Genomic DNA, 25,960 nt, shown 5'->3' with positions numbered 1-25,960 from the left:
ATGTTCACTTTTTACCAAATTATAGCATAAATTCCTCTATGTTTATTTCTATTACATCTATTTCTAAGCATTCTTATGTGAAATAAATCTTCCAAAATGTTATTAATTTTTTTTGTGTATGAAAGTCTAGATCATCTTCTATCTCCTAGACTGAAAATACCCTGATTTTCTTTTCTCTTTTCTGTATTATATCTACTTACTTTCCTGTCTGATTGCTGTTGGCAATCAGTGTCATTTTCCCATTTCAGAGCTAGGATTACAATCTTTGAGGACTAGAAAGCAAGAATGTCCTCTATTTGCTTTCACCATATGGAGGAAAAGAGTTTTATTTTTCCTCCATAGGCACTCTTAGTAGGTTTCCTGTATGGGTTTCCAATATTTCAAATGTGAAATGATATAATATGCCCTAATCGCCCCATTTCAAGAATCACATCTGTCACCAAGACATACACCCCATCTAATGTAGGAAAGAAAGAACCTGGAATGATTCTTTTTTTTTTTTTTTTTTTTTTTTTTTTTTTTTTTGCCTGTGTTGGATTGACTAAAAGTTGTGTATGTGAGGCTGGCAGGACCAATAAAGGACACACAAAGACAAATATAAAACTTCACGTTAGTATAAAAGGTGTGTGTGTGTGTATGTGTGTATTCACGCCACCTATGTGTTACTACAGATGACGTGAAAATCTTCAAACAGTATGTTTCCCTTTCTGGCAAAGAAGGAACTAAATGTGCGGAGCTGGGAATGTCCATCTGGGTTTGTTTGTTTTCTACTGGAGAGTGTTTTTGTTAAGACCTAACACACACACACTCACACACACACTCACACACACACTCACACACACACACTCACACACACACATTTTCTTTAAATGATGCAAACCTCTAGAGATGATCAGTAGAGATTAAACGCAGGCATGACAAATACCACTTTTCACATTCTGTCACTTCTGATAATACAACAGTACTGTGTAGCTTAAACACCAGAAAGATTCTGAGACCAGGACAGGGTTGGTGGAACTAAGAGTTGTGATCTCTTAATCCTGTGAATGACTAACTCTTAAGGAGGTAACAAAGATGCTTGTGATCTGTGACCTAGATCTGATTTCTTGTTTGTGTGGAAAACCCTCCTTTCATCTTTTTTTTTTTTTTTTAAACTAAAGGATGTATAAATTCACATTCAAAAGGCAGAATCTTCCTGAAGTCTTCCTAAGTTCTGATCATGAGATAGTGCATTTTGTTTTAATCATGAGTTAATTACTAAGCATTGGTAAAACTTACCAACGCAACTTAATGGAAGGTGAGAGGCAGCCAATTTAGGAAAATGCGATACAGTGATGTTATTTTAAAGTACATGCTGTCCCCGACATTTTGCAAGGAGCAATCTGCAAAGCCCTGTGTGCCAGCCTTAGTGCCTGGGCTATTAAAGAAAGGGGTGTTACAAAATATAATAATGGCAATTCTTGTTTCCCCATTTATGGGTTACAAAGGGAAGAGACGGGCATTAACATAACTGAAACGTGTATTAGTGTAGGATTTTATATCCCTTTTGTCATGATTTGTCAAATTTATTTACCGCTCCTAATCTGTATTTGCAAGACAAATTAGCAAATATTAAAAAAAAACTTTAATACAGCACCTTCACAAAGCATTAGAGATTTAAAATGAGCAAGCTTCAATTTATTGATGTGTTACTGACCTGCCACACTACTTGTTTTGATAAGGCTGAATGGCGGCCACCAAGCTGGAAGTTTTCCCCATGGCAATAATATTTCTTTTCCCTTTAATAAATCACTGAAGATATGAAAACTATGCTGATTTCCAACATCTGACATGATACAGACATTTCTGAGGAGCTGGATGCTTCTCAGTCAGCAGCCTTAGACGATTACATCCCATTGGAGGGCAAAGTTGGGTACATGGTGGATAATGTAGAGGAAGGTGGAAGTTCTAACCGTGGACAGATGTTCCATGTTGCAGAGGAGCTGGGTGTCAGGGGAACCCCCTATCAGTCTGCGTTACCTTTCTGTGCTGGTCTAGCTTGCCTCCTGCTGGCTGTGGTTCTCCACCTGTGATGTTTCTAAGTGTTAATATCCTGACATGTTAGTTCTATGGACTTTTATATAAATGTCAAAGGAAACCTGAAATCACCCAGCGATTTCTTATAGCAAAGAAAGAACTGGCAGTTCATTTTTGCCGCTGGTGGTTCTGGCAATGAAGGAAGTCAACAGCTGCCATCCTTTGCTTGGAACGAAGGCAAATGGGCAAAAAAATTTACCAAGTAGAATGACTTTCATTGATTGTAAAATTTGCTAATTCCACATTGAGTGATAATAGACTATATTTTTTAAGCTTATTCACTCATAGACAAAATATTTATGAAGTGCTTACTTGGGGCCTGGCATCATCCAAACTGGGAGAATAGAGCAGTGAAAAAGATACAATAAACCCTGTCCTCACGACGTTTATATTTTAGCAGGAAAATCGGCAACAAATAAGCAAAAAAATAAACATAGTACATCTGAAGTTAAGAGCTAAGAGGAAAATAAACAAGTGAAAGGGGCCTCAGTCAGACCACTTCTTCTTTTTCTTTTTTTAATGGAGGTACTGGGAATTGAACTCAGGACCTCATGCGTGTGAAGCATGCACTCTACCACTGAGCTGCACCCTCCCCCCTTCAGCCAGATCCCTGAACAAACACTTACTGTGCCAGACAATTCTCTAATGATGGGAGCACCAGAGACACTGCCAGCCCTGCCCTCAGGGAGTGTACATTTCAGGGGTGAAGACGTAAATGAAATGATTACAAGCACTAGGTCTAAGACGTAAGTGACATGCATTACTGGTATTTATAAGAAAATAGAGTTAACCTAGCCTACAGCCTAGATCTAAAATCTATGTTGTAATGAACTGGTATTTCATTGTACATAGCTCACCTCAAAAACTCATTCCAAGATTCTATCTACAATAATAAAATAGATTAAAACATCAATGAATTTATGTATTATATACATTAAAATATATGTAGTGCTTTTTAATTTTCTATGTCCTTTCATATGCATTATTCCATTTGATATTCAGAATAATTGTGAGAGAGGTCAGCTGAAGATTATCTTTTTAAAGATGATTAAGCTAAAGTTCTGAGAATTAACTGACTTGTCTACAGTCACAAAATGAGTTAGTAATGCAGGCAGTCCTAGCTTTTTCCTCTACCACTTAATCACCAGAGGTCTGGTCTGAGCTAAATATAGCAAAACTCTTTACCCAACAGCACCAGCTTTTCGTTCAGAAGCAAAAGGAAGAGAGAACACAGCATCCCCATTCTTAAGAAATATGAGATCTATTTAGGGAGGTGTTCACATAAGTACCAGATAGTAAATCGTGCGGACGTTCCCTGTGCATATAAAGCCATGGAATAATCAGAGTGCTACGGGATGATTCTATAACCTTCCCTTGACAGAAATTTTTAAATTGGGCATAAAAATAGACTATGCATTTAGATTTTGAGGCTTTTCCATTCCGAAATTCTTTGTCATTGGTTTTTCTTTTCCCATTCTGAAAATCACTGGCCAATCAATGAATCTTACCCACCATTTCCTCTGAGTTTATTGCTTAGTTTAGAAATCTACAGTGTTCCTTTATTGCACAGATTAATCTTAGCTATTCTCTTTCTCTCTTTCTGCTGAAAATTTCTGCCAGGGCACTCCAGAAAACTTTACTCAGCATTCTCTCCTAATTATCTTATTCCCAGCTCTAAGCCAATGCCAAGATTTCTATTTGAACAACCTCTTCCTCAAATGCTAAATTGTCGACCTTTAGGAAAGCTTCATGCATTTAACCTTCCTCTAGAAAATCAGCAGGGAATTCTATTCAATATGCAGCCCTGAATCTGCTGTTTCTCTCATATAGAGCAATGACTTTATTTTTCCAATTTTTGTGTGACCTCAACACGTCTGATTCTATTCATATTGATTATTTTATATGATTTTTTTTGATGAGCCAGCACCTGGCATACTACCGCAGAAAAAAACATTTGATATTTTCAAATACTATCATTGTCTGTTACAGATACGATACATCTAATCTCTTTCCCCTCCCACTGTGCCTGAAAAGAGTTTCTCTATTAATTAAAAATTATAAATGATACATGTCAACTTCTAAGGAATTAAGGCACAAGAGAAAAGGCTACAACCTCACTTACGTGTTTGTGGTTGTCTGTTAACTGTCTTAATTGTGGCTAAGAACTGATCTGCAGCCAGTAGCTGAACACAAACGCTGCTGTCAACCACCACCATGTGGCAACAGGCCAAAGTCTTTTGTGTATTCTTTTTTTATTTTTGCCTTCATATCAACTCTACAAATAATTAGTCTGCAGTATCAATTGCCTTCTAAAGAGTCAGTGATGATCAAAGGCACAGTTTTTAATAGAAACTGATGAGAAACATCTTGATGAAAAATGAAAAAAATACTCACGGGAACCAGAAATTTTTTAATCTCTTCCAAGGCGTGACTCATACGTGAATAAGCTTCCCCAGGTGGAGCAAACACTTCAATTAACACATGAAGTTCATCACTCAAGTGGGCATATTTGGCTTCCCCACTCTTCCTTAATTCTTCTTCCTGCGAAAGAGGTTATTTTTAGAAATACAAATCCCCTCATTTTGCATTGACTTAACATTTACTGAGAAGATAACAAAAGAGCATTGTCTAAGCAAATTTTCCACAAGTAGAAACACTTTGAGAAATAAAAATGGGGTACAAGCCATAGAAAGATTTTAAAATTATTCCTGAGTGTTTGAAAGATTAAAAAAAAAAATCCTAGCATAATTATCTACACCATATTTTAATCAGCATAAAGGAAAATGCTATGGGGGAGGGTATAGCTCAAGTGGTAGAGTGCATGCTTAGCAGGCACGAGGTCCTGGGTTCGACCCCCAGTGTCTCCCCTAAAGATAAATAAATCTAATTACTTCCCACAGCCAAAAAAAAAAAAAAAGAAAGAAAGAAAAGAAAAAGAAAAGAAAGAAGATGTGGTTGCCAGGGGGGAGGGGGTAGAAAGGGATAGGCTGGGAGTTGGAGATTTGTAGATACTGACAGGTATATATATAAAATAGATAAACAAGTTTATACTACACAGCACAGGGAAATATATTCAAGATCTTATAGTAGTTCATGGTGAAAAAGAACATGAAAATGAATGTATGTATGTTCAGGTATGACTGAAGAATTGTTCTGTACACCAGAAATTGACACAATGTTGTAAACTGACTATAACACAAGAAAAAAAATCAAAACTAAAAATAAAGAAGAAATTAACTAAATGAAAATGCTAAATCCCTGAAAAGAAGTTACAGAAATGCCGTTAACTCTTCAGAGTACACCACTGGATGAAAAAAATCGCAATTCTTTAAGAAAACCAGGATTTTCTAGATACTCTTGAAGAAGTGGTGAAAAGGTTGCTTGTTCCCATTAAGCCGAGGCTTCTCTCCCAGCCTCGTGCCTGCCGGCTTCCTGCCCACAGCTTCTCTGGCATTTGCTGCCTCATTTTGGTCAATTCATAGGAGTAAATTACAGGGATGGCAGCTAGGCATTATGTTGGCTTTGATTCTGCACAAACCACCTACCCTCAGCCTAACCAATGGCACATTTCGGTTAGAGGAGGTATTTTGGAGCACTGTACCCAAGTGATTACTGAAGCCTGATCAATTCAGTACAGATGCGGAGCAAATCAGCAAATTACGATCAATATGCTTTGCCTGTTTGTGTGTCTAAGGTGTATCATCTATAATTGCACAGTCACCTTGCACAGGATTCACAGATTTGAGTTGAAAAGATTTTAAGTCACTTCAGCACAGATGAAATTCAAACCCAGCTCATTTTGCAACCAGATTTGTATATATATATATTTTTAGGATTTCCAGGAAGCAAAATTCGGTTAAAAATGAACATAAATAATATTAATTATGTTTTATCTTTCTTGACTCTCCTCCCCCTGAAGCAGTTGTTTCCCTGAATTTCAAAGGATAAACATTTTAAAAACAATTTTTAGTTTTATGTGTGGATTAAATTGGAAAAGTGACATGAGTAGAACTAACCTGGGTAAACCAAAGCGGTTTGGTTCTGCTAACTCTCATTTTTCTCTCTCGACTAAGAGTCTAAGGCTACGGGCAGCTGGAGGAGGAGCAGGTGGCCCTTCTCCACACTGCCATCCAGCTCCTAAGATGCTGTTCTCATGGGTGTTAATGAAGGATGTTGTCTATCATAACCGCTGGATTCCACTCCATGGAAAAGAGAAAGAAAACGTAGGCAGCAAAAGGCTTCCTTTCAAGGACATATACCAGAGGTTGTATACATCATCTCTGCCAACAATTTCTTTGGCAAACGTGTGGTCACGTGGATGCAATGGAGGCCATGAATGTGGTCTCAGACCGAGCAGCCAAGAGGCCATCTAAACTATGACAGCTTCCTTTACAACAGGAAAAAGTGAGACTAGACACTGGTTGATTATGAACTAGGAAAGTCTTCCGTGTATAACATTTGTTTAATGCAGGGGAGGTAATTAGGTTTCTTTGTTGATTTTCACTTGGAGGAGGTACTGGGGATTGAACCCCTGACCTCTTGGGTGCTGAGCACGTGCTCTACCACTTGAGCTATACCCTTCCCCCATTAATTGAAATGAATAGTTCCAAAGTTAATGCTAGGAACCATTGGATTTCCATCTAATAAAGGCACAGAAATGGACACAGGCAATAAATCAAAAGAACATAAGATGCACACATCAGAAGGTAAATCTGTCATGATTCAAAATTCTGTTTTTAGCAGGAGGAGGGTATAGCTCACGTGGTAAAGTGCATGCTCGGCATGCATGAGGTCCTGGGTTCAATCCCCAGTACCCCTTCTAAGAAAAAATAAATACTAAATAAACCTAATTCCTTCCTCCTACCACAAAATAAAGAAGTAAAATAAATAATTTCAAAATTCTGTTTTTAAAAGACTATGCAACTCGGTCAATATTATTTAATCTTCCCGGTAAAAGGTACATGTATCCAACCGACAGTATTTACTTTAGCCATGGACCTACAAAAAATGATTTGTGGTGTTTAGCTACTACAAAGGAATCACAAGCTAATCATTTTAAGTAAAATCATTAGTTGCTAAACATTAGAGAGTCTAAACCAAAACCATTAGGGGATAACAAACCTGGTTTTACATCTTCCCAAACATGCTAACTCATGCTCTGCCATAAGGTGGAATACAAGTAAAACAAGTCAGTTTTTATCAGTTATTCTTTAGGGAATAGCATGGCACGAAATAGAATCTAATTTAAATCACATTCATGTATTTAACTGTTAAAAGAATTTTCAAGGGAAATTTCTCTTAGGAATTACCTCTTGTATTTTATCTTCTACAAAGATAGAAGTCAAGTTTCTGACTTGAAAATGATTGGACAACTAGAAAAATGTCCTCTTAATTCAAAATAGCATGTTCAGTGAAGAAACTTGAAAAAAAAAAAAACCCCAGCAATTACAAATATATTTTTTAAATCAACGACCATACAATTCAAGATACACTGTTCACATTTTCAGTGTATTTTCCTCAAGTGTCTTTACAACAGTACCAGTAATGGACTAGAAGTCTTAAGTTTGGCGTTACTTTCTAGGTTCCAGGTATGCAAAGTACTTTCCATGGATTATCCAATTGTATCTGCATAACCTATACTTTGGTACAGAGTTACACAGACTGTAAATCAGAGGGCAGGATCAGAATCCAGGTTACCTCATTCCAAAGGTCAAGTTCTTAATCACTACGAGTGTGTTCCGGTACAGGCACTTGAGTGTAAGTACACATTTTGTACATCCATATTCTCTACGGATATCCCTAGTTTCCAGAAGGCACTACAGTTTTCTGACATCCACACGCATGTGCACTGTGCCCTTCAGAATATCTTGCAGCAGATTTCAGGTCCTGATAACACCAAGCACACATGCTGTGAATATCCCCTCCCCTCCCCCAAAGGGTCTGATTCCTCAGTAGCCGTGTGTCCATCAGTGCCGGGGGAAACCATTCTTTTCAAGGTTCTCCCTCATCTCCTATTTTATGGCAGGTTTACCTAAAAATGCTAGTGATCATACATCACACTGTTTACCCCTAGTTCTGTGATTGCAATCATCATTTAAAAGGAAGACATTCATCCAAAGGTGTTAAGGTTGAGCTCAGATTAGCTTATACATTTTCTCTTGGAAAAACAGGCGTGCTTCATGACAGGTCATTTCCCATTTCCCTGAACAGTTTGTCCAAGAGCAAAGGCAGGATGGTTAGGACCCCAACACCATTTCTGTTTTGGGGTAGGAACTCAAGTCAGCTCACAACTGGGGAGTTCATCTTAGTTCAGATGATTCAAGACAAATTTTCCAAAATAGGACACAGAATCAGATGTCCTCTTGTGCTCTGGGGCAACCATTTGGCTTCTGGATTTGCCAACTGCAAATGTTATTACAAAACTCAAAATTTCTTAAAATACCTTATAAGATCCACTCTCAAAATCATTTATGGGTGACATCAACTTTATTGAACATATCAAAGGGGCTGAAGCAAAGAGGTCACATTGATCAGCTCATTGCAGACAACTCAAGACATCCACCTTCTCTTGTGCCAAGCCCTTCCCGCTTCATTACACAATTCTAATTTTTTTCTCTTCTGCCTCTAATTTTTGTTATTACTCTGTCCTCCAGAATTTCCTAGGGAATTGAAAATTATTTTCACCTCTATTAAACAGAGTAATTTAATTTCTAAGTGCCATTTCCAAAGCTTGTACATCCAGCCCATTAATGAAATAAAGGGGACAACAGTTAAGTGTCCCTATTACCCTTAGAAGTCACAGTGGTGATCATTATTTGCTATTTGGAATGGCCCTTTAGCATCTCACACACACACACACACACACACACACACACACACACACACAGCTCTTTTTAAGGGGGGATTCTAGTGAAAGAAAATGTGTACATTTTGTCAAATTGAGAACAGTAGTAACCTGTATTGGATTTTTTTTTAGAAAATGTTATAATTGTTCACAATTTGATGTAGGCCATGTGTCCTCTGAGCAGTTTTTCACGTGCCTGTTGTCCATCTGTATATCTTCTTGGGAAATGCGCCTATTCAGAACTTCTGCCCATTTTTCAATTGGATCCTTTGTTTTGTTTTTGATATTGAATTGTAAGAGCTGTTAACAAATTTCGATTATTAACCCCTTGTTGGTCATATAATTTGCAAATACTTTCTCCCATTCAGTAGTTTGTCTTTTCAATTGCTGGTGGTTTCCTTTGCTGAGCAGAAATTTCAAGTTTGCTTAGGCTCTGTTTGTTTATTTTTGCTTCCATTTCTTTTGCTTTAGGAGACAGTTCCAAAATATTGCTATGATTTATGCCAAGGAGTGTTCTGTCTATATCCTCTTCCGGGAGTTTTATGGTTTCCGGTGTTTAATCCATTTTGAACTTATTTTCGTATATGGTGTGAGGAAATGTCCTGATCTCATTCTTTTATGTGTAGCTGTCCAGTTTTCCTAGAAACATTTATTGAAGAGACTGTCTTTTCTCCACTGTATATTCTTACCTCCTTTGCTGTAGATTAATTGACTATAAGTGTGTGGGTTTATTTCTATCCTCTCTATTCAGTTCCATTGATCTGTATGTCTGGCTTTGTGCCAGTGCCATGCTGTTTTGATGACTACAGCTTTGTAGCATAGTCTGAAGTCAGGAAGCATGATGCTTCCAGCATGTTCTTTTTGCTCAATATTTCTATGGCATTTTGGTACATTTATATGGATATAAATTTTAGAATTATTTATTCTAGATCTGTGAAAAATGTCATCTGCAAATAGTGACATTTTTACTACTTCTCTTCCAATTTGAATGCCTTTTATTTCTATTTTTGTCTAATTGCTGTGACGAACGCTTCCAATACTATGGTAAATGCAAGTAGCAAAAGTGGGCATCCTTGTTTTGTTCCTGATTTTAGAGGAAAAGCTTTCAGCTTTTCACTGTTGAGTTGATGTTGGCTATGAGTTTGTTAAAAATGGTCTTTATTGTATTAAGATATGTTCCCTCTATACCAACTTTAATGAGAGTTTTTATTATGACTGGATGATGAATTTTGTCAAATGCTTTTTTTGCATCTACGGAGATGACGGTCTAACTTTTTATCTTTCTTTTTGTTAACGTGGTGTATCACACTGATTGATTTGTGAACAACAAACCAACCGTACATCCTTGAAATAAATCCCGCTTGACCACAGTGCATGATCCTTTTCATATATTGTTGAATTTGGGTTACTATTATTTTGTTGAGGATGTCTACATCTATAGTCCTCAGAGATACTAGTCTGCATTCTTCTTTACTTTTTGTTGTCTCTTTTTCTGGTTTTGGTATCAGGGTAATAATGGTGGCCTTGTAGAATGAATTTGGGAGTTTTTCAGCCTCATCAATTTTTGAGAATATTTCAAGAAGGATAGATATTAGCTCTTATATATATGTTTGGGTCGAATTCTCCTGGGAAGCCATCTGGTCCTGGATTTTTGTTTGCTATGAGGATTTTTGTTTGTTTGTTTTTGGCTTTTGTTTTGTTTTCCCAAATTCAATTTCACTAGTATTCAGTAGTAACGACTGGTCTATTCAGATTGTCTATTACTTCTTCCTGATTCAGTCCTGAAAGGTCGCATGTGTCTAGAAATGTGTCTATTTCTTCTAGATTGTCCAGTTTGTTGGCATAAAACTGTTAATAGTTTTCTCTTATTTTTTTGTGTGTGTTGTTATTTCTCCTCTTTCAATTCTTATTTTATTTATTTGGGTTCTCTCTTCCTCCTGGTAAGCCTGTCTAGGGGTTTACTGCTTATCTTTTCAAAGAATTAGCTCTTGGTTTCATTGATATTTTCTATTTTTTAAATTTATTTCCTCTGATATTTATTATTTCCTTCTTCTGCTGACTTTGGGCTTTATCTGTTCTTCTTTTTCTAATTTCTTTAGGGAAGCTTAGGTTGTTTGTTTCAGATTCTTCTTGTTACTTGAGTTAGGCCTGTATTGCTATAAACATCCCTCTTAGAACTGCCTTTGCTATACTCACAGATTTTGAGAAGTTGGGTTTCTGTTTTCATTTGTCTCAAGGTATTATCTGATTACCACTTTGATTTCTTCACTGACCCATTTTTAGCAGCATGTTGTTTAGTATCCACATGTTTGTGCTTTTCCCCATTTTTCCTCCAGTAATTGATTTCTAGTTTCATACTGTTATGGTTGAATCAAAAAAGTTTGATAAAATTTCTATCTTTTTAAATTGTTTAAGGCTTGGTTTGTGGCCTAGCATGTAATCTATCCTGGAGAATGTTCCATGTGCACTTGAAAACAATGTGTGTTACACCAGTTTTGGATGGATGTCCTGTAGATATCTATTAGGTCTAACTGGCCTATTGTGTCATTTAAGACCAGGATGACACCTGCACCCCAATGTTCATAGCAGCACTATTTACGATAGCCAAGACATAGAAACAGCCTAAATGTCCATCAACAGGTGACTGGATAAAGAAGGTGGTATATTTATGCAATGAAATACTACTCAGCCATAAAAACCGACAACATAACACCATCTGCAGCAACACAGATGTTACTGGAGAATGTCATTCTAAGTGAAGTAAGCCAGAAAGAGAAAGAAAAAAACCATATGAGATCGCTCATATGTGGAATCTAAAAACAAAACAAAACAAATACAAAACAGAAACAGACTTGTAGACATAGAATACAAACTTGTGATTGCCAAGGGGGTGGGGGGTGGGAAGGACTGGGATTTCAAAATGTAGAATAGATAAACAAGATTATACTGTATAGCACAGGGAAATATATACAAGGTCTTATGGTGGCTCACAGAAAAAAAAATGTGACAAAGAATATATATATGTTCATGTATAACTGAAAAATTGTGCTCTACACTGGAATTTGACACAACATTGTAAAGTGATTATAACCCAATAAAAAATGTTAAAAAAAAAAAAAGACCATTGGTGCCTTATTGATTTTCTGTTTAGAAGATTTGTCCATTGATATAAGTGGGGTGATAAGACCCCCTACTATTAATGCCTTGTTGTCAATTTCTCCCTTTATGTCTGGTAATATTTGCTTTATATACTTAGGTGCTCTTTTATTGAGAGCATATATGTTAACAAGTGTAATACTCTCTTCTTGTATTGATCCCTTCAACATTATATAATGTTCTTCTTTGTCTTTTGTTATAGACATTGTTTTAAATTCTGTTTTGTCTGATCTGAAGATTGGTACTCTCTCTTACTTTCTGTTACAATTTTCATGGAATTTGTTTCATGTAAACTCCCTCACTTTCGGTCTGTATGTGCCTTTAGATCTCAAGTGAGTTTACTGTAAGAAGCATATAGATGGATCGTGTTTTTTTATCCAATTAGCTGCCTTATGTCTTGCCGTGGGTCTGTGTGGTTCCATGTTTTTGGGGACCCTCTATGCTTCCTGTACCTGGATACCTGTTTCCTTCTTCAGGCTTCAGAAGTTTCATCCATAATTTCATTAAATTCATTTTCAACCCCTATTTCTCCCTCTCTGGGACTGCCATGATGCAAATGTTGGTTCCTATTTTATTATCTCAAAGATCCTTTAAGCTTTTTTCATTTTTTAAAATTTCATTTGTCTTTTTGCTATTCCGATTGGGTGATATCCATTATTCTATATTCCAGATTCCTTATATATTCTTCTCAATCACCTCATCTGCATTTCATTCCTTCCACTGTGTTTTTCATTTCACTTATTGTAGTTTTCAGTTCTAACTTTTTTTTTTAATATTTCCTCATTCTTTGCTAAAATTCTCACCATGTTCATTTATTCTTTTCCCTAATTCAGTTAGTATTCTTATTACTAAAACTTTGAATTCTTTATCTGGTAGATTATTTCCGTTCATCAGTTGTTTTCAGGGGTTTTCTCTTGCCCATTCAATTTAGACAAATTCTTGTGTCTTCTCATTTTGCCTATCTTCCTCTATCTCTATGAATTTAAGTGAAGCAGTTACCTATTGTGATCTTGGAGGGATGTCCTTAAGTGGGAATGTCCCTAATCAGTCTTCATGTGCCCAATGACTTTGTTAGGAGAGCTGGATTTGATGTGAACACAAGTCATGTCTTTCCTCAGGGTGTGCTGGCAGCTATGACCTTGGTAGAAGGTAAGGCTGGAGATGGGAGGAGCTCTGGCCAGAGCCTGTTGTGAGCTGAGCCTTCCTTCCCCTCTGCCCAGCAGCCATCATTTCCCTAACAAGGGCAGAGTAATGTCCCAAATTGCTGGAGCAAAAAGCCCAGAGGGTCAAGTCCCAGATGGCTCAGCTCCCTTTAAGTGTTTGCTTAGCCCTTTCCCAGCATCAGCACCCCACCCCAAAGGGGAGGAGTGCTGAAGCAAGAGGCACTGGTGTGGGAATTCAACAACTGCTGGGGCACAGGGCGTGGTGGTCTGGCCACCATCAGGGCTCTGATCTGTCTCTGGTGCACCAGCTGGGCAACTCCAGTAATGGTTGCCCCTTCCCTGCTCAGAGGCTGCTTATGGTTTGATCTGCCACAGTGTCTCATGGCCGACCTGCATCCTGGGTCATGGCAGGTGTCCACCAATGTTATCTTCCTTTTCCTCTGAGTCCCCTCCCAGTGGCACTCGTCCTGACCTGATCGCTTCTCTTCCCTTCCTACCCAGTTCCATGTGTATGTTTCTCACAACAGCTTTTCTGCCAGTTTCCAGCTAGTTTCCATGGGGAATTGTCGTGCACGTAGGTGTGTTACTGATGTGTTCATCAGGGGAGGTGAGCTCTGAGTCCTCCTGCTCCACATCTTGATCTGAATTCGCCTACTCATCATTCTTTAAACACCTATGTGTTCATCTTAATGTATACACGTGATGCTACATACATGTTGTCTTCTCTTAAATATCTAATTACAGAATAAGTAGTTGTTGCTGATTCACCAGATTTAATAAATATTTATTCCTAGATAAAAATATTTAAGATAATGTCCAAGACAACCTGACTGTTTGAACTCTTACCTAAATCTTATAAACCAGCATTCCATGATATTTTTTCCCAGAGACTTTATAGTATTATATCTGTTCTTGCTATTGTAATTTATTATATTTTTGTAACTCCCTTTTAAACTTTGTTTTAATTAAAAAAAAAAATTCCAGACTAGGTTGAGAGGTTTTGCTGTATCATAAATCGCTTCTGTAGTTACATTAATTCCTTCATTGTATTTGTTCACAATATTTTGTTCCTAAACCAATTACAGCATCATCATTCTATGTCATCATTTATCTTTATACACGTCTGTTTCATCATTTCCTCATCTTTCAAATTATTCTCTCTGTATAAGTATGTCGGCTAGGACATGTGGAAGATACTCGACAAAATCTTGATGAATGAATTACTTAAGGGTGAAAGAAACCATGCTGCATTTTTCTTCTATCCTCACACTGTATCTTTACTCTACTGTCATGCGAAGGTTTTCTTTTAATGCTCAGCCATTTATTGCCCTGAAACCCTGGAACGGAGTGAGCTGTGTATACTAATATGATTTTCTTTTTAGCTTAGGAAAAATGTCTGCAAATTATTATTACATTCCCTATGTCTCCTATTAAATGAATAGCAATGTATAGCTCATATATAAATACATGCAGATTCAGTGATAACTTATTTTGTAGTCAAATAATTACACAATTGCACTTTGCATAAGATCCCGTATTTGTTCTGTGATTATGAGCACAAACACAGTCTGCATAAGTGAACAAAAAGGAGCCTGCAACTTTTATAGCAGTGCTGCTCATAAAAAAAGTAGAATGTAAGCACCTGTTTGACATCCAGTAACGTAAGCCCCTCCCATCCGGTCCCGCCTATGGCTGGTTATGTTACTGGACAACGGGCTTAGCAGTTGGATTAGTTCTTATTGGCTATTCCAACTTCAGGGGAATCAACAGCTGTATAAATGCAGTGCTTACTCTTTGCACCCAGGAATCAACCTTTAGCAACCTTCCAAGTGGAGTCCAAACAACTGCCCCCATCTTAGAGACTGGAAAAAAAATTTTTTTTTGTATTACTCTCTATGTATAGAAATAAACATTTCAAAAATCTTATGAACAAATGCCAACCAGTGCTTTCCTGTACATGCTCTTTTGTAGCCCTGGGCTCTGGAAAGCCCAAACTTGGACCAGGATGTGGAAAGGGTTGAGTGTGATGGCTCTTCTAGTCATGGCTCCACCACTGAGCGCAAACTTCCGCAGGTAGTTTGTTCCTATGGCCCTCAGTTTCTTCACATGCAAAAGGAGAGGGGGGTCACTAGAGACGGGATTTTCAAATGATATCTTGGGGAGCTACCATGGTTCCAGAAAGGTGCCTCATGGACCAGTGGACCAGCGGACCTCCCCCATCCCATTCAACCACACCAGCTCAGCTCAGACCTGTTCATGTGCAGAAAGTCCAGGTAAGAGGATGATACATGAGCTCATCAAATTGAAAACAACAGGCAACATTAGATGTGATGCAGTGTGAGGGATCTCATAGTTTTAAAACACCACGGCTCACCCTGTGACTTCCCTTCAGGGGCACCCTCATCCTGCCATTTAATATTTTAGTATTAGAAAGTTATTCTCCAAATAGAATGTCTTTAAGATACATTACTAAGAAAATTCAAAATGGCAACTGTTCCCGTTAATCTTGGAGCAGCTACAATGAGGCCACTGCTGCATACTTTGTATATATTATGTCATTAATGTTCATAGATTCCTTAAGTGGGCTTTGGGAGAAGCAAGAGAGTAGTAAAAAAGTAGAAAAGGATTTTGGAGTCAGATCTAGATTTGAATTAACATCTCTGATATTTATTAGCTACAGTAGAGGAAGAAAGTTACTAAGATTTTTGAGATTTAGTTTCCAAACTTAGCTCTAGGTCTCTCATGTAAAGATGAAAGGAGGCAGTGTATATAAATCTCAAGCACAGTGCCTGGCTCACTATCAATGAACAGAAAAAGTTAAAGGTTTTCTCTCAGCGGAGCTAAGAGACTTGGCTGCAGTTAAGTAAGAGATTTGCATTTGGTGTGCCTACTCCAAAGCCACATTTATGTTAATGGATATTTACTGCGAACATTAAATTCACTTGAAAGAACAGAATTGTAAAAGTTGCAAATTATGTGTTGCTTTCAGGTCACCAAGAGTATATCTGCTCAACGCTGGCTTAATTATTAAGTTAAATTAAATGTACAAACTTTACTCGAAGAGAACATACGTTTGAAAAGTACCCTAAGCCAAGAGCTCACGTGTTTTAGCACAAGGGGAATTAAAATCATCGTGTGTACTTTCTTGAGTTTTAACTTTCAAATGAATCATAAATGTATTGTCTACAGTATCTGAGACGGTCCGTATAACCTTGGAAGGCTATGTATCATATTAGTTTTAACAGCCCAGGTTCTGATTGTGATGGCCAAGGGTAGAGCCTCAGCTGATCCACTCAATGGTGCGTAAATCTAAACAAGTAACGTCACTATTTCAGGTTTCTAATTCTTCACCTCCAAAGCGATGACGGTAATAACAATAATACTAATCAAATATGATTATTGATACATATTATTATGCTAAATATCTAAGAATCAAAACAACACAAAAAATTAAATATGAACTAAAAAACTTAATTGATTCAAAGCTCCCAATTATTCTTCCAAGAATAACTCTTCTAGTGACAAGAATAAGCTAAATCATTTTAAAAAGAAATGTTGAAAACACAAGATATAGAGTGCATGCAGGGAAGGTTTTATACTTTGGTTTTTACTTTAGCAGTTATTCTTGTCATATTTTATCCTCAGAGTTATAATTCACTAGAGTGCTTTTTGCACGCTTTTTCCTTCTTAATGCCCCAGGGAGCTTTCTTTGAATATAAATCCTCTTCAGAAATAAATAAGTCTATTGTCTGCACATCTTTCGCTGTGAAGAAATTCAAATAAACACACATGTATTATTTATACCTGATCCTGAATGGGATTTGTGTGAATCACCAATTTAAAAGCATTTTTAAATTTACATAGATGAAAATTCTTCTATGCCAGTAGAAATTTGTTGTCCAAAATTTATCCTCAGAAAAGGGTGTTTGTGCAAATGAATGCACATAAATATATGGTAGAGAAACAATGGCTGGATCCTAGAGAACCTCACATTCCTGTCACCTTTGCCCACAAAGCCCTGCTCTCCTGAGCTGAATGGGCAAGGCTGCTCCCAGGTCGCAGCAACCACACACACACCCCCCTAATGGCCAGCTCTAGAGGGGGATCTTGTCAGAGCTTCAGACCCATTCTAATGAGACAGGAGGGAAGGCGGCAGGGCACGGCCATTCAAAGAATGACACAGCAGTTAGCACCAAGATAGCGGAAGAGTCAACTCCCAGTAGGTCTTGAGGCCCAAGATGATGGGAGACTTGACTTCCAGTAGACCTTGAGCTTCGTTATACGCTCACTGCAGTATATTAGCCTGGTAAATGGCACTCCCACAGGTGCCATGGCTGTTCCAAAGCTGACCATAGAAGGTCAAAGAGTGGGTGGTGGCCAAATTCCTGGGCATCTCAGCCCCTTCCCCAAAAGTAGTTGAAATAATCCTCTCACTATTAGCATATGAAGTTACAGAGCCCATAGAAACTAGCAACACCCACACCTCGTGGCCGCTCTCCCTTCTGGGTGAGACAGACTCTTATCTATGGAGTGTGTGTCTACTTTTACTATAAACTGAGCTCCCAACCCCCACATCTCGTGGCCTTTCTCTTGCCTTCTGAACAGCCTGCTCTCTGTCCATGCGGTGTGTGTCTCTCTGAATACATCTACCTTTACTCACCTGTGGCTCACTCTTGAATTCTTCCCTGCATGAAGCCAGGGACCCTCACTTGGCAAGGCACGTCCCAGGGACTCAACCGAGACCTGGAACACAGCCATCCTTTTGCCCCACGTTTTTCTTTCCTGTGTCGCTAACACTATCTAGACTCATGAAGAGTAAAGGACCAGAAGCATCAACGGGACCAAGGATGATATTTTTAAAAAGTAGGTCAGGATTTTGAAAGCAGAGAGGCAGACAGTGCCAAACAGAAGATTCTTCCTGTTTGAGTTTGGAAGTTGAGGGTTTGTAAAAGGGTCTCAATTCAAACAAACAAATCATATCTAGGTAATATCAAGGATGGTCCAACTTTTCAACCTGTGAAGAGGTTTTGTCCAAAACAGCGAAGATTGTTTAATACAATGAAAGAACTCTTTTCACAACTCAGGGGGTTAAAAAAAAAGGCCATTGATCTTGATGGAATGAAACCTGCGGGAAGGTTAGACCACAGGTCGCTCTCCCAAATATGACATTATATTTCTTAGTAACTAAGATACTTACATTTATTTTGTAAGAATAGAACAATCTGCAATGCAATTACCTAAATATGTTTCCCCAGCATCTTCTTATCCAAATCCTCGGGAGGTTGTGAATGAAAAATATTGCCTGCCATATCAGTAAACAAAGGACCTTGCAGCCATCAGGCCATCACACTGCAGCTGCCCTCAACGGTGAGCCCTGAGGGAACTCAGGATGGAAACAGGATGCCTGTCATCAAGCCGTCAGCCACTGGAGCCATCCCCAACGGTGCCCCCTGAGAGATTCAGGATGAGAAAACCCTGGCCGCAGAGAGCTAAGGTGCATATCAAAGGAAGGATTTCAATGAGCCCAGACTCTGGCCTTACATACACAGCAAAGTTCTGCCTTCATTAACTTGGGATGACTTGTTTTATTTAGCAGTAATCTTTTGCTGTTCTAACTCATCGTCATTGTGTTTGAGACGTTCAGTTTCCCTTGGATGAAGTAATTTACTTAACCAATCACCAGGCAAAGTTAGGATAAACTGTGTGACCACTAGTGCTGTCAAGACCTCTAATGGGAGGACTGCCTACTGTTTCCACTGAGCACACGTGTGTAGTGGGTTGTATCTGCTCGGCTCTAAAAGAGTGAGATTTCTTTCTGTCTTTGTATCTCTTAGTGAATGGCCCATGATGCCCATCACGCCCAGATTTAATGTTCATTCAATAATAAAACTATCTTCTGTCTCTTGGAAAAGAATCCTTTTTGTAGAAAGGACTCTGGGCTGGGAGAAAATTTTGTTATTAATTATATTCCCCCAATGCTCTTCACAACAGGTGCTGCTAATTCTCTGCCCACATACCCCGGCCTTATTATCTTCATGCGACCCGCATTTATTTATCCTCTTGCCTGCGGCTGGGTCTGGGCTTGAGGGTAGCTCTGCTTATGCACAGAGCAGAGAGGAGGTGCCAGGGCATCAGCCCTCTAAGGAGCAACTCCCAACTAGCGACTGGGGAGGGTGGGCTTATAAACACCCAGCCTGCTCGGCCCTTAGGTGGGGCGACCTGCATGTTCTCCTTCCTTAGAGCGCCCTGTAAGTTCTGTGGTCTATGTTCAACTGATAAGCTTCAGCTGCTGTAAATGAAGCTTACCAGCTGCACTTAAGCAACTGCTCTGTGCGTAAGCAGAGCTATTCCTTTAAGGCGTCCGAGAACGCATGTTACAGTGTCAGAGCAGGCAGAGAGCTAGATAGGAGCAGAGAAAGGGGGGTGCAGGCCAAGCGGCAAGAATTGGGCAGAAAGGAGGGGCACAGGACGCCATACATCATGAAGGCAACAGGGCAGAGAAAGACAAGCAGGAACCTCTGGGCTGATAAGCAGTCACACAGTTTGGGGTGACAAGCGGCCCTGAGGCTGACAAAGAAAGGTGGGAAACGGAGGGCAGGAATCGCCAGTGCCTGAATGTAACCGTTTGCTCATTATGCCCCCATTACAATAAAATTAGCCTTGCAGATTAGAAGTGCCCACCATGCACTGACGCCACGACACTTCCAGCCAAGACTAAACAAGGACAGAAATCCCTCCTGCCCTCGGGAAGGTGGAGTTGGGATGGAAATCAGGGAATAGGACTCCAAGCCCTTCCCTCCCCAGTGAATATTCCGCCCATTCATTTTACACCCTCTGTAACCAACTTGCCAAAGACACTCAGGGCAGCCGCTCACCTGAGCCTGCCCACCTCCCTTTGAGAGGGTGCTCTCCATCCCTTAATAAATCCTCACTTTACTTTCTTAACCTCCGCGTCCCATCTCTGAATTCTTTCTGGGACGGGACAAGAACCTAGTCACCACTGGAGACAATATGGGTTTCCTTCATTTCTTATTTCCTCTCATTTCTCACTCTTCTACCAGTGTTTCCAGAGATTTCCTCCCAAATAAACTTCACATAACTACATCTAGCCACACTGTCCATTTCCAAAGGAGAAGATGATTGAAATCAGAGCTTTTGTACGGAAAGATTAAATGCAAGAGAAAAGTACACGAACAGATAAAGACCATGAACAAAATATCAGAGACACGGAGGATAAATCCAGGAAAGCTAATGTGTAAATAGTAAGAGTTCCACAGGGAGAAAACAGGACATAAAAACAAAAATAAATAAGCAAATAGGAGGAGAACGTTTTCATATTCTGCAGAAGACAAGAGCTCACCTAATTCTACCCTCAATTGAAGAGGAAAAGAGTCATACTGAGCTACAGCTCAGGAAAATCCTTGAAATTAAGAAAAATGAAAGCAAACAAGCAAACAAATGAACAACAACAAAACTCTGACAGTGCTCAGAACTAGATCTGAAAAGGGAAAAACACACACAACTGGCAATGGACTTCTCATCCACAAAACTTTGAATTGAGAAGGAAGGATAATGTGTTCACCAGGAAGTACGCGCTAGTCTCTGTGCTGAGTGCTTTCTGTGGAGACTTTCTTTAAGGCCCCAGAAATGACACAGAGCCTTCAAGAACCCTTCCAGAGCACTGACAACTGTCCGACTTCAGAGCTCCCAGGGCCATGGATGCTGATGATGTAATAGGGTGATAATTCATGGTTTTAACTATTCCACTATAAATTATGCGCTTGCAAGAAATACAATGTTTAGACTACCTGGAGTTGGTCTGTTGAAAAACTTCCACCAATGAAAAAGACAACGCCTCTTTCCAGGAAAGCTCAAGAGTCTAGAATTCATGAGGTCATGAACTGTCCTGAGCACATGCGGATGAAAGACAAAACAAAAGATGCTTGGCTAGAACACGGGTGAAGGTGGAAAGTGTTTTGTAAATCGCTTTACTTAGCATGCTGACACTCAGGGTACCTGTATCCTGTTTTCTATTTCAAGAAGAGGCAGCCTCAAGGATGAAAAGGCTAAGACAGGTATCTTTCAAGTCTGCAGTGGGGCCCTGGAAGGAAGGTGCGCTGGGAAGGGGATCTCAGTGCACTCATCTTTCCCCTGATAGATGCGGCCAGAGTTGCTTCTGAGCCTCGTGGTGCCAAAAGGCCAAGACCTCACTGCCAGCCAACGATGGAAAGGCAAGTGCTAATGGGTCCCAGTCGGCAGGGAGCAACAGGCCAGATGCCTGGTTCTGATAGAAAACTGAGAGGTGGAATATCGGTTTGGGGGAGGTCATCTCATTACAACCATCCCTGTTTGTAGTAACACAGCAACAGGACACCAAAGGAGCTCTGACCAGCGTGCTGAAGCCAGAGATGCAAAAACGAGCAACAACAGAAAGGCCACGAGAGCTGCGAAGGCGTTCTGCAGAGTTTAGACATGCAGCCCCCTCCTACACCCGGGGAAGGCAAAGCAGCACACAGATCAACCGGGCCCTTGAAGAAACGATACGGAAGACTTTACATTGGACAGACGCGTTATGCTGTTCATCAAGTGACCAGACTGAGAAGCGAACACCGTTAGGACCTATAAAGTGGCTAACCACCACCTCCAACACATCTGATATCAGCACGAGATGGTATCGAAATTTACAGCACGGACTCAAGGTCAACAAATGCCATGGACAGAAGAATATATATTGTTGCCACTTTTAGCTTTCTGCAAAAAAAAAAAAAAAAAGTTTCCAGATCATCCGAGTTCCTGCTGACAAGCCTCTGTTGATAGCCTACTTACCTAAAATTCATCAGTTTCAACCTGGCATCTCAGGGCTTTTTTAGCCCAGGGCTGACTTAGCTCACCAGCTGCATCTTCTGCCCTGCCCTCTGCAGACCGTCTTCCACTCGCTAGAAAATCCTCACTTTTCTCTGAAATCGCCATCTGCTTTCAAACCCCTTTTATTCTTCTTGCAAGGTTCAGAACAAGTATATTCATCTAGACGCCACACAGCCAGCAACGCAGAAACGATTGCTGCACAGAATCTTAACCGTAGCACCTTCTAAATATTATTATACCATAAATATTCGGTATCATAGCACTAATATTGAGAGTGTCCGCCATTAGAACATTTGGTTCCATGGATCCTCAGACATGGAGTGTTTTTCCATAAGCATCTTCTGGGTGTATGTGTGTGCACGCACACTTGTGTGTGACTGAGGGGTGGGAGTGGATCAGGGCAGAGGATACCAGTGATGCTTCTTAAATCATATCTCAATCTTAATAAGAGGTGTAATCTCTATTTTTATATTGATTGTGTTAGTCAAGCAAATAGCAAAGCTTTCTCATTACCTGGATGATCAGTATTTTCCTGGGGGAATGGGGGACCTAAGAATGTGACCTTTTAGATACTGGGATGTCTTATCACACGTGACTTTCCCCTTTCTGCCCTTCACGCTGTTTTAGCAAAAATATACTTGATAACACATAAGAAAAAAATTTCTTTTACACATTTGGCAGAATGATGGGAAAAGGGTGGAGAGTTTTATATTTTTCAAAGAATTCAATTACGTTGGAAAGACTATTGTTGTAGTAAGTGTATGCTAATTTTAGAAACATTTTTTTTCTGATGAGTTCATCTCTGCTTTGTTTTTGTAGACTTTCTGGATGTTCTGGCAGTGCTGGAAAGCACAAGCGCAGAGCCAGAGCCTCCCAAACGCGTGAAAGTTAGGCACAGGGTAGGAAGGGTGCTCTGGCGCCCTGTGCAGTGAACGTCCAAGCACCACGTGACCAGCTATCTGAACTCGGGCATACGGCACTGGGGCTACTGCAAAATTTATTTTGGGTGTAGAAAGTCCTTTGGCAAATTTTTTTCTTAAAGTCTATGAAATGGACTTTTTTGGGAAAAAGTGTCAGGAAGAGTTTGGAAGGAGGGACTAAGGCCCTGGACTTGGACTGTTTGTGTCACTTTATATTTATTGGTGCACATCTGGCCTCAGTTGGCCCAGAAAATATCCTCCCGGGGGAGGAAGCTGTCCCTTACAACCCTGACAAGCGCTGCCTTCATGGCAGCATCTGAAAATCCTTCAACACCACCTACTTACGTTTAGGTGGGATTTAGACTCACTCTTTCTTTTTAAATTCTTTTTTTTTATTGAGTTATAGTCAGTTTACAATGTTGTGTCAGTTTCCAGTGTAGAGCACACTTTTTCATTTATACATGAACATGCATATATTCATTGCTGTATTCTTTTTCGCTGTGAGCTACCACGAGGTCCTGTATATATTTCCCTGTGCTACACAGAATAATCTTGTTTATCTATTCTACATATGCCTGTCAGTATCTACAAACTTTGAACTCCCAGTCTGTCCCTTCCCACCCCTCTCCCCGCTGGCAATCACAAGTTTGTATTCTGTGTCTATGATGGACTCACTCCTTCTTGAAGCATCTTTGGATGCTGCATAAACAGAAAAGCGGAATTCTAACAGCTTGAAGAACTAGTGTCTGCCTACAGCACTGATAGAGGTTGGGTATAAAAAATCTGAATAGAATCTACAGTGTATTCATCCAGTCTCTTCTCAGCGCAGACCCCTCCCTGCACCTGCTAGCCCAACAGCAGGCATGTCTGTGGCTGTGGCAGTCGGCAAAGATGGAAACCAGAGAACACAGGTCAAGGGCACGGGGGCTACAGTGCCCCTCCCTTCCCTCAACCACACACACACACACAAACACCCCCGTATAGATTGTGTTTTGAAGCAAGAATATATATTCAGCTGTCTTGCCCCTGGTGCTACACTGCTAGTTAAGACCCTGTGCGGGTTAAAGAAAAAAGAAAAAGAACATATATTGACAACGTGCTGGAGTTACACCTGGGATTTCCTCATCTGTGATCTATTTAAATCTCATAAGAGGTTAATATTACCCGCATCTCAACTCAAAAGGAAACAAAAGATTCTTTCCACAAGCCAGACAACCTGTAAGAAAATGGACTGACTCAAATGTTTGGCTCAGTAATAACTGTTGAGCTCACAACTGGTAAGCATCCTACCCCTTATCACAAAAGGAAGGTTGGATTCTGACCTACAGTGTGTTTTGGTGTTGACGTCGCCGCCAGTGATGAGAGGAACAGCTGGCAGGCATGCAAAGGTTTGGGATACACAAGAAAGTCTCCTCAGGGAGCTCAATGAAAGGCACAGTGAAAGGTACCAGGTCAGTTACAAGTTCCCTGCTCTCAATGGCCACTGACATTCTAATAAAGCCTTAGTTCTGTAGGATTTCTGCCAAGAGGAGAAATGCCGAGAGCCAGCCACTCCAGTCTTAGAGATCTTGCTTGGGATGAGAGTGGGCACTGGGATAGAATTCACCTCTCAAGGCACGGCTGGCATGGGTTGACAGCAGGGTTACTTTAGTTCGAGGCTGACCCTGGTAAGAGGAAATCTGATCACTTATTTAAGAATCTTCTTTCCTTCCCCTTTGGATACAAACTGGCTTTTTCTGAAAAACAAATAGCTGGAAAGATCTCATTGATGTTTCTGCTCTACACAGTCACTAACGCACATGTTAATTTATTTCAGTCATGTGTTTAAAAAGCATCTTCAAGGGAAGGCTCTGTGCTAGGAATTTTGGAGGCAGACTTTGACTTCAAGAGTGTTCATTTTTCACATAGAGAGAGAAGGCATCTACACATATTAAATTCTGGTAAGTGACAGTGGTCAGAAGAAAAGTTATGGAGGTTTATTCCTGGACATATGTGTTAGGTGCTTAGATAAGTGGGGGGCACCGGGCAGATAGATGGAGGGGACAGAGGGTGGTCCGGAAGATGGTGTTATGCTGTCTCCAACATAAAGGGGCTTTACTTCCTCTAAATGAGTGCCAGCAAGAAACCAGTTAGAGCCTGACAGCCACAACTGCTCGGCAGCAAGAAGGACCTAACTGGACATGACTCAGTGCTCATTGTAAAATAATCAGCAGTGAGTTTAGGCTCCCCCATGGGTTTTCTGTGTGCATGATGGGCAAAGGGGCCAAGCATGACTCAGCATTCCAGGGACAAGAGCCATCAGTGGGTCAAAAGACCCCCTCTAGGCAAGGGTACAAGAGAAAGGGCGGACAAAGACCACTGCTCTTCCTCCCTTGGGTCGGCCCACCGCCCATTCTTGGAGGTGTAGTCTCCCTTTTCTAAATAAATCCTTTAAGATCTTTTGCTACAAAATGCACTCCATCTCCCACGTGTAATCTTATCTTTCAGGTAAGACAAGGACCGGGGGACTTTCCGCTTTTCCTTTTGGGGTTACATATGTATTCATTCAGCAATATTGACTGGCCCCTCCGCTGTGGGACATGGCAGTAACCAAAGCTGGCCTGCTCGCTAAGCTCCGATTCTAGTGGAAGGAGACAGATGATGAAAGCCTGAAAACTTTTTATGTATATTTCATCTCACGAGTGCAATGAAAGAAACAGAGAGATGGTTGGGAGAGTCCGGAAGCACAGAGCGCTACCTGATAAGGGTGGTCGGGGGCCTTCTCCGAGCTTGGTGCTGACTGCACAGAGCTGGGGGGGAGGGACCGTGAGTAGGTGGGACGGGCAAAAGTGAAAAGTCAGAGAAAGTGGCTTCAGGCAGGAAAATGTTGGCATGTTTCAGGAACAGAGACAGACTGTGGCTTGAGCACAGGGAATAAAGGAGAAAGTAAAGGCAAA

The 25,960-nt window shown here is 40.1% G+C and overlaps 1 protein-coding gene and 1 non-coding gene across 4 annotated transcripts in view; both read right to left on the bottom strand.

Moving 5' to 3' along the window:
* KHDRBS2 (KH RNA binding domain containing, signal transduction associated 2) overlaps window positions 1–25,960 on the bottom strand; it is a 644,953-nt gene that overhangs the window by 392,260 nt on the left and 226,733 nt on the right. For all 3 annotated transcript variants that reach the window (XM_074348987.1, XM_074348989.1, XM_074348988.1), the window contains exon 4: window positions 4,471–4,617. In XM_074348987.1, coding sequence (XP_074205088.1) covers window positions 4,471–4,617 — 147 coding nt within the window. The remainder of the gene's footprint in view (window positions 1–4,470; window positions 4,618–25,960) is intronic.
* Window positions 2,597–2,669, bottom strand: TRNAV-CAC (transfer RNA valine (anticodon CAC)). Its single transcript has one exon. It is a non-coding gene; the product is annotated as a tRNA-Val (tRNA).

Source organism: Camelus bactrianus, chromosome 20 (assembly GCF_048773025.1).
Source record: "Camelus bactrianus isolate YW-2024 breed Bactrian camel chromosome 20, ASM4877302v1, whole genome shotgun sequence".
Lineage (NCBI taxonomy): Eukaryota > Metazoa > Chordata > Mammalia > Artiodactyla > Camelidae > Camelus > Camelus bactrianus.
Note: the sequence above shows the minus strand (reverse complement) of the source record. Positions and strands in the feature narration are given on the sequence as shown.